Below are 15,141 nucleotides of genomic sequence, written 5' to 3'. Positions count from 1 at the left end.
TTATCAAACTCTAAAAAAATAAAGGTCTCTCCCAGGTGATGTCTTCCATTCCCAAGACTTCAAATGCTTTCTAATCCTGAGCACTTTCAAAGGTACATCCCTAACCCAAACACCTGCCCTAAGTTTCAGGCTGTGTGTTCAACTTACCTAGTTCGTCTGCATAGTGTTAAGCCTAAACCCGCTTCCCCTCCTGTCTTCCAACACCTCTCACTCTGGCTCAAGCTGGAGACTTGGGAGTCACTCTTCACACCTTCCTCTCTTTCACTTACCAGATCCAATGCATCACCCAGTCCAATGGCTTTTTTTTTTTTTTTTGAGACGGAGTCTCGCTCTGTTGCCCAGGCTGGAGTGCAGTGGCCGGATCTTAGCTCACTGCAAGCTCCGCCTCCCGGGTTTATGCCATTCTCCTGCCTCAGCCTCCCGAGTAGCTGGGACTACAGGCACCCGCCACCTCGCCCGGCTAGTTTTTTTTTTTTTTTTTTTTTTTTTTTTTAAGTAGAGACCGGGTTTCACCGGGTTAGCCAGGATGGTCTTGATCTCCTGACCTTGTGATCCGCCCGTCTCGGCCTCCCAAAGTGCTGGGATTACAGGCTTGAGCCACCGCGCCCGGCCGTCCAATGGCTTTTATCTCAAAACTATATCATGTATATCTGAATATCCCCTCTGCCCCCACCTGAAGCCAAAGTCAACTTCCTCTCTTGACTGAGTTGCTATATAATGTTCTACTGATGAGTCCATCTGCTTACACTCTTGTTGCTCCAGCCCAGTCTATATGAAGCAACTACAGCAACCTTTTGAAAATATCAATTAGGTCCTCTCACTCCCCTTCTTTAAAATATGTACTGGATTCTTGCTGTGAAATAAATCAAACTTGTGTGGTCTCACTCTTCCTGCCTCGTGTGCCACACTCCCTTCTTGCTCACCATATTCCTGCCTTCTTCAGCCACTCCAGGGCCCCACTTCAGTCACTTCCTGGCCTCAGGGCCTTTGAACATGCTGTTCCCTCAACGCGGAAAACTCTTCCCGCTCTGTGTGTGATGGCTCTATTCATCCTTTGCTCTTAGTTAATTGTCATATCTTCAGAGAGGCCTTTCATGACCACCCAATCCTAAGAAAATCTCCATCATTCTCTCTCAATAGCGCCCTGTTTTCCTGTCTATCATAATTATACTTCATTTTATTTCTCTTTTTTGGGGGTATTTTACGACTTGCTCTTTAGATGGAATCCTCACAGAAGAAATTTTTATTTAGGATTTCAATGAAGTTGGAAAAACAGGCTCTATCACTACAGAGGCAACTATGATTTCAAGTAAAGTAGCATAGGCTTTATATTTGCCAGCATTTCATAGTTTCCAATGTGCCCTTATTTGCATAATTCCTATTTTTCCCACAGGAGTGGAGGCTTTGCTGTAAGCACAGTGCCTCCTTAGAGTGGGCTCTCACAATGTTAAACAGCAAAAACCCCTTATCTTTTCCTAATATCAAATATCATCATGACAATTTTTACATAAACTATTAATATATACATCTAGAAAAGTGAACAGATTATAAGCACACCAACTATATATATATATATCCATGCTGCCGCTACCCAGATCAAGAAATGGAACATTTCCAGGATTCTACAAGCTCTTTTGACCTCCTCCTTCTTGCTACTGCCGTCCTCAAAAATCAACACTGTGTTAACTCAACAAATGTCAGAGGACTTTGGCCCTTATTTGAGCTTTATAGAAATGGAATCATACACGGTGCACTGCTCTGTGTCTGGCTTCTTTCGTGATTGTGAGAGTCATTCATTTTGTTGCATGTAGAAAGAGTTAATCCATTTTTATCATTATATCATATTCCACTGTCACCTGGCTATGAATTGTTCTCACTTCAAGCTTTTCTGGTGAGTTTACTAGTGCAATCTCATTGTAATTTTAATTTCCATTTCCCCGATGACTAATGAGACTGAGGGTCTTTTGTGACTGACAGCTAAAAATCTTTTGCCCATTTTCTACTAGAGTTGTTCCTTTTCTTATTGAGGTATGGAGTTGTTTGTATATTCTGGATAGGAGTGCCTGTGTTTCTTTTGGTTCTGCATATTGCAAATAATCTGCTCCCATGTTGAGGCATGGTTTTCCCTTAATGGGGAAATATTTCCTTAATAATATCTTTTGATGGAAAGAAGTTCTTAATTTTATCATGGTCTAATAGAATCAATATTTTCCTTTACTGTTAGGGCTTTTGGTGTCCTATATAGAAAATCTTTTGCCTAACCCAAGGTCATAAATAGAATACAATCTCATAGGTTATCTTCTATAACAATGCTACTCAAAGCATGGTCCACGGAATAATAACAGTCTGCAAAATGTTTGTTACTGGCTTATGATGAGATAAACATATTGAGAGCAAGTGCTAAGAAACGTTTATAGTAATTTGACAGTTATGACATCCAAGCAGCATTTGATTTAATGTTACTAAAGTATCAGTCTGTGCTGGATTAGAATGTTTTTAAAAAAGATCATTCACCACAGATATTTTAAAATATTATTTTCAAACTTTTCTTTGGTAATAACTTCACATTTAGATCTACAAACCATATAAACTTAATTTTCATGTCCAGTGTAGAAAGAGGTGAAAATTCTTTTTTTTTTCTTTTCGCCCACTGTTTTGCAGTGTAATCTTTGCCACAAGCCAAGTGTCTGTATAAATGTGATTCTGCTCTGGCCTCGAATTCTGTCCCATCAACTCATTTGGCTGTTTGTGCAAATATCACGCAATCTTAATTATTGTAGCTTTATAAATCTCCCTATCTGGTAGGATATGTCTTTCAACATTATCAATCTTTTTCAAGACTGTCCTGGTTATTCTTTACTTCTGGCATTTTTAATACATATGTTCCCACACATTTGCAGTATACTTTATTATTATTATTACTATTTTTGAGACAGAGTCTCGCTCTGTTGCTCATGCTGGAGTCAGTGGCGAGATCTTGGTTCACTGCAACTTCTGCCTCCTGGGTTCAAGCGATTCTCCTTGCCTCAGCCTCCAGAGTAGCTGGGATTATAGGCATGCACCACCACACCCGGCTAATTTTTGTATTTTTAGTAGAGACATGGTTTCACCATGTTGGCCAGGCTGGTCTTGAATTTCTAAGCTCAAGTGATCTGCCCACTTCAGCCTCCCAGGGTGCTGGGATTACAGGCGTGAGCCACCGCACCTAGCCTGCAGTGTACTTTAGAATTAGCTCATCAGCCTCCACCAAAAAACTTGCTGCAATTTTAAAAATGTGATTGCAATGAATTTACAGACTGATATTGTTTATTACATATTCAAAGTATTTTTTATACATTCAAAGTATTATACATTAAAAAAACTTCCATTCAGTATTTTCTATTATTTCATAATAATGTTTTGTGCCTGAACGCTAAAAGTATCAAATCTATTTGGTCTGATTTTAAATGCTCTTCCATAATTAGATGGATCTTATTATGTCTTTGTTTTTTTTTTTTTTTTTTTTTTACACTGATCCTTCTGTACAAGCAAGAAGAGACTCCTAACAATTTCACACTGTGTTCATTCTCATCCTCTCTTCTGTGCTTTTCCACACACATTTACATTTATAGTATCTCCTACCCACTCCTGTTGCCATTCCAAATTTTCAAACTCTGTCTCCTCAAAGTCCTGGTTAGATCTCGTTTAACCTACTTTCCACCAAATGTAGCCCACAATCAGATTTGTTTTCTGTCTGATGTGCTGGTAACTCTCACCAGCACTACCTCATTAAATCTCAGTGGATTTGACCAACCAGGTGCACACTGAAGTTATCAGCTTCCATTTAAAACTCACAATGTTCTAAAATAGCTCTCTGAATGTACTGCAGTCAGTAATGAAGGAATTAGGAAAATCTGGAACTGTTCACTTAAATCTTTTTTTTATTTTTTTGGGGGACAGTCTCGCTCTGTTGCCCAGGCTGGAATGCAGTGGCAGGATCTCAGCTCACTGCAAGTTCCGCCCCCTGAGTTCAAGCAATTCTTCTGTGTTAGCCTCTCAAGTAGCTGGGACTACAGGCATGCACCACCATGCCCAGCTACTTTTTGTATTTTCAGTAGAGACGAGGTTTCACCATGTTGGCCAGGCTGGTCTTGAACTCCTGACCTCAAGTGATCCACCCGCCTTGGCCTCCCAAAGTGCTGGGAATACAGGTGTAAGCCACTGTGCCCAGCCTCACTTAAATCTTGTTAGAGGCAGTCCTTTCCACTCATGCTTGAGTTTACTCTTAAAGGTGAGTGGACATTTTTGGAAGGTAGCTAGAGTTTTTAACTTCAAGATCTAGCAGCCATGCTCAGGGGGCATGAAATTTTCTTTTGGGGTCATAAAAATGTTTTGGAACCAGAGAGAGACAGTGGTTGTACAACATTGTCAATGTACTAATACCACTAAATTGTACAATTTAAAACGGTTAATTTTATGTTATGTGAATTTCACCTCAATTAAAAAAAAAATTCAGCCATCAAATATGTCTTCAGTCCCATAACTCTGAGTATAAGAGCTGGTGGCCATCAGCTACCTGACAATATATGATTCAAGATAAGGAGAAAGAGATGAAATGCATGCTTTTGGGTTTCTGATTTGTAATTGTAAACTTGGCATGTGTATGACACTTACATAGCTTAGAGAAGTTCTATGAACTTCTCTAACATAAAAACTCTTTAATACCAAGGGTGAAAAGAAACACAGACCTTATGTTATGTGACTTTCAGAACTATCTACATGAACACAATATTTTTTTTTGTTTTTTTTTTGTAGGGGATGGAATCTCGCTCTGTCACCCAGGCGCCATCTTGGCTCACTGCAACCTCCACCTTCCAGGTTCAAGCAATTCTCCTGTCTCAGCCTCCTGAGTAGTTGGGACTACAGGTATGCACCACTATTCCCGGCTAATTTTTGTAGTTTTAGTAGAGATGGGGTTTCAGCGTGTTGACCAGGCTGGAATGTTTCCTTTTCTTTTTTTTTTTGTTGAGATGGAGTCTCGCGCTGTCACCCAGGCTGGAATACAGTGGCGCGATCTCGGCTCACTGCAAGTTCCGCCTCCTGGGTTCATGCCATTCTCCTGCCTCAGCCTCCCAAGTGGCTGGGACTACAGGCACCTGCCACCACGCCCAGCTAATTTTTTCTATTTTTAGTAGAGACAGGGTTTCACTGTGTTAGTCAGGATGGTCTCGATCTCCTGACCTTGTGATCCGTCCGCCTCGGCCTCCCAAAGTGCTGGGGGATTACAGGCGTGAGCCACTGCGCCTGGCTTTTTTTTTTTTTTAAGCCTACAGCACCTGGTATTCCTGGGCAGTCTCCCATCCAAGTACTAACCAGGCCCAACCCTGCTTCACTTCCAAGATCAGATGAGAGACCACAGTTCTTCCCACATTCTATTTTAGTTGTTACATATATGAAAAAACAAAATAACCACAGAGCTCTGTGTCCTATTTATCACTGAGCTTAGTGTGGCAACACATGTCCCCAAAGCACCAGATGCCCACGATAATAAGGTCGCAATGACAGAGGGCTTAACAGTCAGAACAACAGCCACAAGTCAGCTCATGAACTGCATTCAAGCCTTAAAATGAAATCTGTAAGACAGCCAGGCGTGGTGGCTCAGCATGTAATCCCAGCACTTTGGGAGGCCAAGGTGAGTGGATCACCTGAGGTAAGGAGTTCGAGACCAGCCTGGCCAACATGGTGCAACCTCATCTCTACTAAAAATACAAAAATTAGCCTGGCGTGGTGGCAAGCACCTGTAATTCCAGCTACTGGGGAGGCCGAGGCAGAAGAATCACTTGAACCTGGGAGGTGGAGGTTGCAGTGAGCCAAGATCGCACCATTGCACTCCAGCCAGGGCAACAGAGTGAGACTCTGTCTTAGAAAAAAAAGAAAATGAAATCTATAAGACAATTTAGAGAGGACAACCAGAAAGGCACAGCATCCCACACAAATTCAGTAGTTTAGACAAGTGTTTAAAGGGAAAATGCAGGAATTAGGTTACCTCCTTAAAAAAACGTGAATACTTCCAAAAGAGTGTTGGGAAAGAAGTAAAAACTAAAGTATTTCTATTAGTTTTTAGGAAATATAAAAAACCATACTGGACTTCCTCACGCCCATTCAGTTGAAATTTAGAAATAGTAATTCTATAACAGTGCTTGAAATTTTTAAAGTACCATTCCAGAAGCTAAGAACAAATTTAGATACTGTGATACCACCAGCTTTTCATGTAGGCAGCTGTGTTCCAGAACTTGTAGAACTTAGGCACAGATAGCACAAGGTAGCAAAAATAGCTCATATGAAAAATGGTAAATATGTAATGATACATGAAATTATACTAAATTCTACGTTATTGCTATTTTCTTTCCCTCCCATTAGAACATTAATATATTCTAATTATATTAATATAATATATTAATAGAATTAGTTAATATAACATTAATATATTTTCTCTCTTAATAAAACATTAAGCCCCAGTGACTGGTAATCTTCATTAAATTAGCTGTACCTCCTTACTGCTGCAATGGCTAGCACGGCTACTGCCAACTTAGAAAGGGACAAAAAGTCATGTGGTTGACCTTAATGACAAGAAAAGTCACAGATTCACTTCTAATTTATAATTCTCAGAATTAATGTGCAATTTTGAGTTGTCTCCATTAAATCCCTTGAACAGAATCATCATTTTGCTCCACATTCGGTTTATGTGTGTTTCCATCCTAATGCCTGAGCAACAGGGTGGTGGTGCTGATTGGAAGCTAACTTGCATTCTCCGTTAGGAACTCTGGAAGGGCAGAGCAGGCCACCAGGATCCTGTTTTCATGCAGCTGCTAAATATTGTGGGAACCAGTGATGGGTCTTCGGCAATTGTGGGCAGCCGCCTGGGCTACAAGAATAGGGGGCTTGAACAAAGGTGGAGATGTCCTGAAGCTGGAGAGAGGGTCAAACTACTTAAACTTTCTGCAACATCAGCGTCTGATAATCTGAGTGAGTAATCCTCAAATGCATTCTAATCCAGCCCTTGCATAATTTACACTATATTCCTTTTGAATGCTTGAAGAAGGGGGCCTCCTACAGAACAGCCATCGAGGTTGCCCTGAGGAGCACGTACTCAACCTGAAGGAAGTCCTCTGGCTCCTTCCAGTACAGTGAAGCAGAGGTGCAGGGAACAGCTGGACAGACAGAACCGCAGGAGCAAGGAAGACCGAGGAGCCCCAGGGAGCACACTAGAGCAATAGGGACACCCCTTCAGATGAGAAAGAGGTGGCCACTGGCAACAGAAAACTGGGGTACCAGCTAAAGAGAAATGGGAGACACTGAGGCCCCTTTAGAAAGGAGAGGGGTTTGAGAGACTAGCACTCTAGTGATAAAATGGAGGAAGCTCAGAAGTAAATGGCATTTTAATAGTCCCCCAAGCCCCTGACTGTCCTCCTGATTGATCTGGTCTTGGATAACAAGGGTTAATTCTCATTTTGTGCTTTCATGGCACCCTCTACAAATGTGGCTGAGGGTGGGTGACTATGGGATAGCAGAAAGACCTACGGAAGATAGTTTTGTTTTTTTTTTTCTTTACCAAAATAAGGCCTAAAAGTGGACACTATGCACTTTGATCTCTATCTTCAGAAGCTACAAGAGTGTAAAAAACCTGAAACCACTATTTCTCAATATGTTGTCTCTAGATGAAATGTTCTCATTTTTGTGTTATACTGAAATATATATATTGCAAAAGAATGCAATTTTATCTGACTATACATATGAACAAGCAGTGTATTCCAAGGTTATCCTGCTTCCAAAACTAGGAAGATGTAAAGTAGAAGAAAGACAAAGTACAATGTTTCACTCTTAAAGCTGTTAAGTTACCCTGTCTTTGATAAACATGCTGGAAACCCATGCTTTCATAGCTTTTAATTAACATCTAAAAATATCTTTCTTCCCTCCTGCCTTCTGAAGGACTGTCACACGCTCCTTGTCCCAGACAGGCAGCATTTTCCTACATCAGGGTGATGAATATGTAGGAGAATGTGTGCCTCAGTATCCTAAGACCCTACTTATACCAAATAAATATAATTTTAACAGCATACCTCATCAGACTGCCAAAGTATTAACCAGATTTTAATTTCTAAACATTTCTTAGCATGCATTTTAAATGGACACATTTTTAACAATATCTTTCTGCATTAATGTAATCATCTCTGTTTCTCATGTAAAGCTAATATTTTGCCTAGTCTAACCTTTTAAAAAATGATTTAAGTCAGGGACAATTACAAGATGAGACTCAGAACTTATGAAGCCTGAGACATATTTTCTGAAGTAATAATGGAGGGACACCCCCTGGCTAAGTTTCTTAAAACAACAATATCCAGAAAAGGTAGATTTGGAGTATATTTTCTTCTTACAACAACGGCTCACAACAAAACCAAAATAACCTGGCAACTCTAAGGAAACACATTTTGTGTAATCGAAGTTAAAAAGCAACATCAATGCATGTAGCTTTCTTTAATTAGATTCAAGGTCTGAATCTCTCTGTCTCTCTGTCTCTCTCTCTCTCTCTCTCTCTCTCTCTCTCTCTCTCTCTCTCTCTCAGATCCCTGCCTGAATCAGCAGTAGAAATGACCATCATTGGGACTCTTGTTTACTCTGGAAGAACTGATAAGGTAAAAAAAAAAAAAAAAGTCAACTGGCTATCTCAAACACATGCCTGACAGACCAAACAGTCACAAGAGTGCACTTATTTAATCAAGCAGGAAACTGAAGTCATGGCTATTTGTACCTGATGTTCAGCCATCTGGCTTTCTGGACTCCTGCCGGGCTCTGGGCTCTCACTGAGTTTCAGCTCAATGGCTTCCATCTTCGTAGAGATGGACTGGAGGGAGTCCTGGTACTTCTGCTGGCGTTCCAAAGCTTCATAGAGTGTGCGCTGCTTCTCACTGATCTACACCAGAAAAGGGATATTACCAAATACTTCCCAGGCCCTTATCTTTCAGATTACAACATTTCTTTCTTCAGTGCTTTACCTCTGTGGCCCAACATAGGGTACTCAACTGTGGAGTGGATGTGTAAACTCTCTGCATGTATTTCATAAGACAATCCCTAAGTTTACTGGTGTCTGGTGGGCATAAACAAGTCCACCTTGAAGACTTACCACATTCTTTAAGGTTTCCCAAGAACGCTGCAAATCACCCAGTTTGGCAGTAGCGGATGGCTCCAATCCTGGTTCGTACAACTCCTGGGACGCTGATGTGCTGGGGTGAATCTTTGCAGCATCTGTCTGCAACCGCTCAGCAGACAAGGCTCGGTAATATGCAATGTCCTGTGAGTGCAAAGCACAGTGCTGAATTAAACGAAAAGAAAAGTCTAGATTAATATGCTCTGGGTACTGTTGGTCATGTCAAGGAAAGGTTTCAGATCTACACCTTTCATGGAGCACTACAAACTAGTAAATTAGTAACCTCTTGTGACCAGAAAAATTTAAAGACTGTATCGAAGCACACTATAGTTGTTTCAGAATTTTTGTTTATATACATCAAAAAACAACTTTACCAATATTTCAAGTTGCTAAATCTCATTCTTATTCTATGTTTGTTAAATGGAAATAAAAAGGATTTAAGCAGTACACATGTATTTAAAGATTGATTACAATAGCAAAAAAAGGGAATCTTAATGATCTAGTTCCTAAAATGTTGCCTAATGTATTCATTAGTTTTAACTAATTTGAAAAACTACTTGACTTAAATAAAATTAAATCTACAGATGCAGCCAGATCTTCACTATTTGTGGGTTCATTATTTGCAGAATTAATTTAAATATTTTGATATTAAATAAGAAAAATGTAATGGGGAAGTTACAACTACTCTAAGAAACAAATAATAGAAAGGTTTTCTTCTATTCATTTCCTCAAAGTATACACACACACAAAATCAAAGTGAATGATGAAATATCATGCTTTCAAATTTTTTAAATCTATGTGTTATAAGTAACATTACATATTTTATTTGTACTGATAAAATTTACTATATCAAGAGATGTAGTAAAGATATATCAAGAGACATAGTAAAGATGGTTTTCAATTGTCTCTATGGTTATTTATCTGTATTTCAGTAGAAATTTAATTGGGGGAGTAACTGCTATTATAAAGTTCATTGTTTTTGCAGTTGGACTGTTGAAGGGAATTATGTCAGCTTAAAATACCTGAGTCTTATTGATAATCATGTATTGGTAAAAAGCATTGAAGAAGGCTCCAGCCATCTGAGAAACAAATGTAGCAGTGTCACGCAGTAGAATGAATTCAGACTGGGACAGCTGAGATTCTAGGGAAATTCTCCTCTAGTGTAGCTATATAATTGGAGCAAATAACTTACATCTTGCACACTGGTTCACTCATTGGTCCAACCTTGGGTGGGACTGAGGATTACATGAAATAATATTTGAGTGACTATGACAGCTTCTACCCATTTTGTTGTTGTTCCTGAGGTCTCCAGATGAGTCCCCAACATTTATTGATGACATTGGAATATGAAGACTGCTTCCTCTTCATTCCTAACCCTGTCACTGTCTTGAGTGGATTACTCCTCATGTCCTTAATAGGTTTAGATGCATTGATCCTCACTCACTCCCACCCCACTTCAGTCCTCCACACCCTTGTATGCTGTCATCACTCAATTGGACTTGTAGTTATGTCTAAAGTTACTTAAACTCCTTTCTTGCCAAGACTCTTGTTTCTCTTGCTCTTTTAACCTTTACTTCATCCACTTGGAAAACCACAAACATGACTCAATCCAGCTTTTCTTTCCAGGGTGCATATATGCATGTGTGTGTGTTATTGATACACACACACACAAATACACACACAAACACGCACACACACACACATACACATGCAATCCAAGCTGTCACGGAGATACTACAACTTCTCAAATTTTCAAAAGTCTGTGTATATTCACACTCACCCTTATCTTATGCTTGCAAGTTTCATTGCTTAAACCTGACTCTCCCACAGACTCTGAGAATCCCATAAACTGCCTTTTCAAGGACCTTGGTCTATTAACATCCTCTCCTGGTTTGTTGACTTTCACTTTTCCATCTAAAAACACCTATACATACTGTTTCTTTTATTTGTTTTCTTGAAGGAGATCACATTTTCTGAAAAGTCCGCAGTTCACAATGTGATGGGTCATCACATGTGAATGCACCTGCACGCACAGGCTGCATCCTCATTTCTTTGTTTTCTCCCTTTCATTTCATAATCCAACTTCTAAAAGGGTGATTTTCACATGGGACTTTCTCACCCTCGATCCACTTCTAAATTCCAGTTTGGGCTTTGATCCTGATGACTGCAGAGCTTGCTCTCACCAGCTTCTGTGACAAAACATGATGAATTTTCATCCCTTCCCTTGCCAGACCTCTAGCATTCAATAGTACTGAAAAACCCTTTCTGGAAACACTTTCTAAAAAATCTCTCTGTTCTCCTCCCAGCTTTCTAGTCATTCAACTCTTGCTCTTTTGTAGTTTGTTTTCCACTCAGTCGCCAATACTGGTGAATTGATAAGCTCCAGACTCACATATCCATGCACATCCTGTAGGCTCTTCAAAGTCAACATTTCCAAAATGAACCAACTGAGGAGGAAACACTGAAGTACTATCCATCTTGCAATAAATGGAATGTCTTCTCACCTAAGCTATAAACTTGGGATTTATTCCTGATTTCTCCTCCCCCTTACCATCCACTGCTTATGGGAGGATGAAGTGCTAATGACGCATATCCTGGCCACAGCCTTGGTTCAAGTTCTCATTACAGTAACAACTTCCTAATTCAAAGGTTGCAAACTGGCAGCCTGTGGGCTGCCTCTGACCTGCACACATTTAGTGTGGCTTATACAATGTTTTAAATTGTTTAAAATCTCTCTTCATGAAGATAGAGAGATTTCATTAAAATTCACATTCATAGCTTGTTTTGCAAACCACAAGGTATGGTAACACTGGGCCCTGTGTCTTTATTGAAGTAATGCTAACAGAGGAGACATTGCCTCATTTATGTGGAGCAGGAGCTGTCCAGGCCTCTGTAGTCCCTCCTGACCTGTTTCTCTCATTTTTATCACCAGGGTGGACCAAGCATGAGACTGTGCAACTTCTGTTTCTAACTGCTCCCCTGGCTCTGAATTTGCACACCTCTATTCTCCTGTCCACATTGATCCAGAAGTATCAGTTCTAAAACGCAGTTCTATACAGAGCTTCTCGTTAAATTCCCTCAATGGTTAAATATTAGCTTCTGGAGGAAGCTGAAATTCCTTCCTGTGGCATTCAGGGCCTCCATGATGTGGTTCCCATATCCCTCTCAGTCTCACTTCCCCCCCGCCCCCCTCCAATGTTTCTCCAATTATACTGAAACTATTTGCAGTTGCCTTGATGGGCCATTTTGCTTCCCGCCTCCACAGCTTCCCACAGGTGGTTTCTTCTGCCTGAAAATCTTCATCTCACACGACTCAACTGCACTCCAACTGCCTAACTGTGCTCCCCACTTAAAACCAAAGAGGGCTATCCTTGACCCCTGCCTGACCCCAGCTAGTTTAGGTGCTTTCTCTAGGCCCTCCCACAACACTGTGCTGCCCTCTGCCACACCACCTGCCACCCTCTATTGTAAGCATTTGCCTGTCCTTACACACACTGTAAGCTCCCTAAGGGCTGTCTGGGTCAGTGCTTTTCGTCTTCATCCTGAGCATGTTGTGGAGTGTTTGGCAAATAAGAAGCTGACCTATATGTTCATAATAAACCATGCTTGTAAAGGCACTTTATATTATAAATTATATTATTTTATATACATGTAAAGTAATACTATTACTCTCCACAAGGAAAAGCAGGAATGGCTTTAAATGGTGTAAACATTTTACATTAGATACTCTATTATAAATACAGAAGGCCCCCAAAAGAGCTAGAATAAATTTATTACAAATAATTTTTTTCTGGCAGTCTCTCTCTCTCACTGTGTGTGTGCGTGTGTGTGTGTGTGTATGTGTGTATGGCTCATGCCTACAGATAGGAATGACAACTCCTGGTTTCTTAAAAGGATTTGAAAATACATCACCTTTTATAGATGAATAATTTCTATTTATTTGAGGTACATACATAAATTCAATTAAAATAAATCACTCAGTACTATAAATAACTACTAAAGTCAATACTTGATGTAGTGAGGAGTCACTGTTAAAAATACATTTCTTATTGCTTATGTGCTTAAGTTATAAGAGTTATTATGAGCAGATTCCTAAGGAAATAAATCTGGACAACTGTAGCTACTATTTGATCAGCATTTTCTAGTTTAAAAAGCACTTTCATGATTAATGTCACATTTCATTTTCACAACGTTGTGAATTGAGTAGTAGCGCTTCCCAATTACAAATGAGGGTATGAAGGGACTTCCCAGGTGCCCTCAGCTTAGAGGAGGAAGAGCTGCAACTCAGTGTGAGCTTTTCACTTGGAGGCCAATGATTTTCCCATTATACTCTTGCTCGCTCTTTTCAAATCTATTCCTCTCTCAACTCTTCTGCAGAGTCTAAGACTTGGCTTGCTTCTAAGGGGAATCAAGAAGCCTGCAGCAAAATCTGGGAATGCCTCGGTATTTCTACCTTCAAGTAAGCTAAATTGTTATTACGTTTTAGCTAATAGCTACTGTCAGAGACAGAATACACTGACTGTGAGTGGGACTAGGTAGTTATATAACGGAGATCTACTTGCAGGAACAGCAGGCACAAAACCTTTTTTTTTTTTTTTTTTTTTTTAACAACTGTGATTTTATAAAGCAGTTCTATTCGGCTGCTCCCTGAAACAGTTGTACACATTCTGTGCACAAAACTCAGGGTTTTTAATCTGAAAACTGAAACTTACGGGGATCCTACATGTCCTCCTCAGTTTCAAGAGACAATGTTATAAATTCAGTGCATTACTGGTCATGGTGTCATATTTTTTAATTGTCTTCTAACTTATATTATTACACAAAAATAACATGTGGCCATAATGATGGGGTTGATTTGTTTGATGAACACCAAGTGTACTACATTTCCTTTTTAACAGCTCCCTCAGAGTAAACCTGTCTGTCTTAAACTAAGTGAAGGCATTTCCCCCTACTTTGCAGCATCACATGTAAGTATTTTAGATTAACAATGCAATTTTATTGATGTTTTCCTGTGTCTAGGGGAGAGGGAAGAATTAAAGCCTAATCTTACTGAGGGTTAGGATCTGATGAAGCTTTGTGGTTAATGTCAAGAAATAATAATAGAAATGTTTGCATATTTCATCATTTTTAGGGCACTTTCATGTACACTTTGACACTTTACAAGAAGTAGCATGGAGATTTACAATTTTAGAAAAGGTATATTCTTTCCACAAAGTTAGTCTCAAATAAGTATTTACTATTCAGTTTGAAAATTTTGAGAACCTAGACCATATTACATAGAACAACTTTTTTCTATATAATAATCAGCTGACTGTGGCTCAATTTCTCTAATAACATCTGTAACCATAGGGAAGGACAAATCATCAAAGACTGAGTAATACATATTTTTAAATCAGAATTTGAAGAACACTTTCCCAAATCCCCCATGGCTCCCTGAACTTCTCCTTTTTTGTTGCTGTTTTTAGTTTCCTCTGATCACGTTGTTATTATCTGTCCCATGTCTGCCTTTCTCTCTAGATTGTCAGGGCCTTGCAGGTAGGACCATGCTGACTCCTTCTCAGCTGCATCCTCAGGAACCAACACAAGGTTTCATGCTGAGCAGGTGTCAGAATGTGTTTGATGAATGGATGAGTTGATAATTTCCCTAGAGCTATCCTGATTTTTACCAAGAGAATGTGTAATTGTATTAACTAAAGGTTTCATCATTTTGATGTTCCTTTTCTTTTTAATGAGGGAGGATTCTCTTCATCACAGAAATCCTATGATAGTCTGAATGCTTCTGCTTTAAAATAAAAATAATAAAACTGAATTATATTCAATTATAATACAGGTTATAAAACATTTGCTCTGTTTAATGCTTCTCCCTTAATAATACATATCAACTTCTTTGAAAAAACATAATTTCATAGGATAGTTGACATTTTCTAGTTGTCGTCACTAAAAAATAAAGTATTACT

At 39.5% G+C, this 15,141-nt stretch overlaps 1 protein-coding gene across 16 annotated transcripts in view; it reads right to left on the bottom strand.

Moving 5' to 3' along the window:
- Positions 1 to 15,141, bottom strand: part of SYNE1 (spectrin repeat containing nuclear envelope protein 1) — a 546,282-nt gene that overhangs the window by 165,487 nt on the left and 365,654 nt on the right. For all 16 annotated transcript variants that reach the window (XM_030928648.1, XM_030928649.1, XM_030928634.1 and 13 more), the window contains 2 exons: positions 9,161 to 9,328; positions 8,789 to 8,950 (listed from right to left, as the gene is read on the bottom strand). In XM_030928648.1, the coding sequence (XP_030784508.1) occupies positions 8,789 to 8,950; positions 9,161 to 9,328 (330 nt within the window). The remainder of the gene's footprint in view (positions 1 to 8,788; positions 8,951 to 9,160; positions 9,329 to 15,141) is intronic.

The sequence above is a fragment of the Rhinopithecus roxellana genome, chromosome 4, assembly GCF_007565055.1.
Source record: "Rhinopithecus roxellana isolate Shanxi Qingling chromosome 4, ASM756505v1, whole genome shotgun sequence".
Taxonomy (NCBI): domain Eukaryota; kingdom Metazoa; phylum Chordata; class Mammalia; order Primates; family Cercopithecidae; genus Rhinopithecus; species Rhinopithecus roxellana.
The sequence above is the reverse complement of the archived record's forward strand: the minus strand, read 5'-3'. Positions and strand labels throughout refer to the sequence as shown.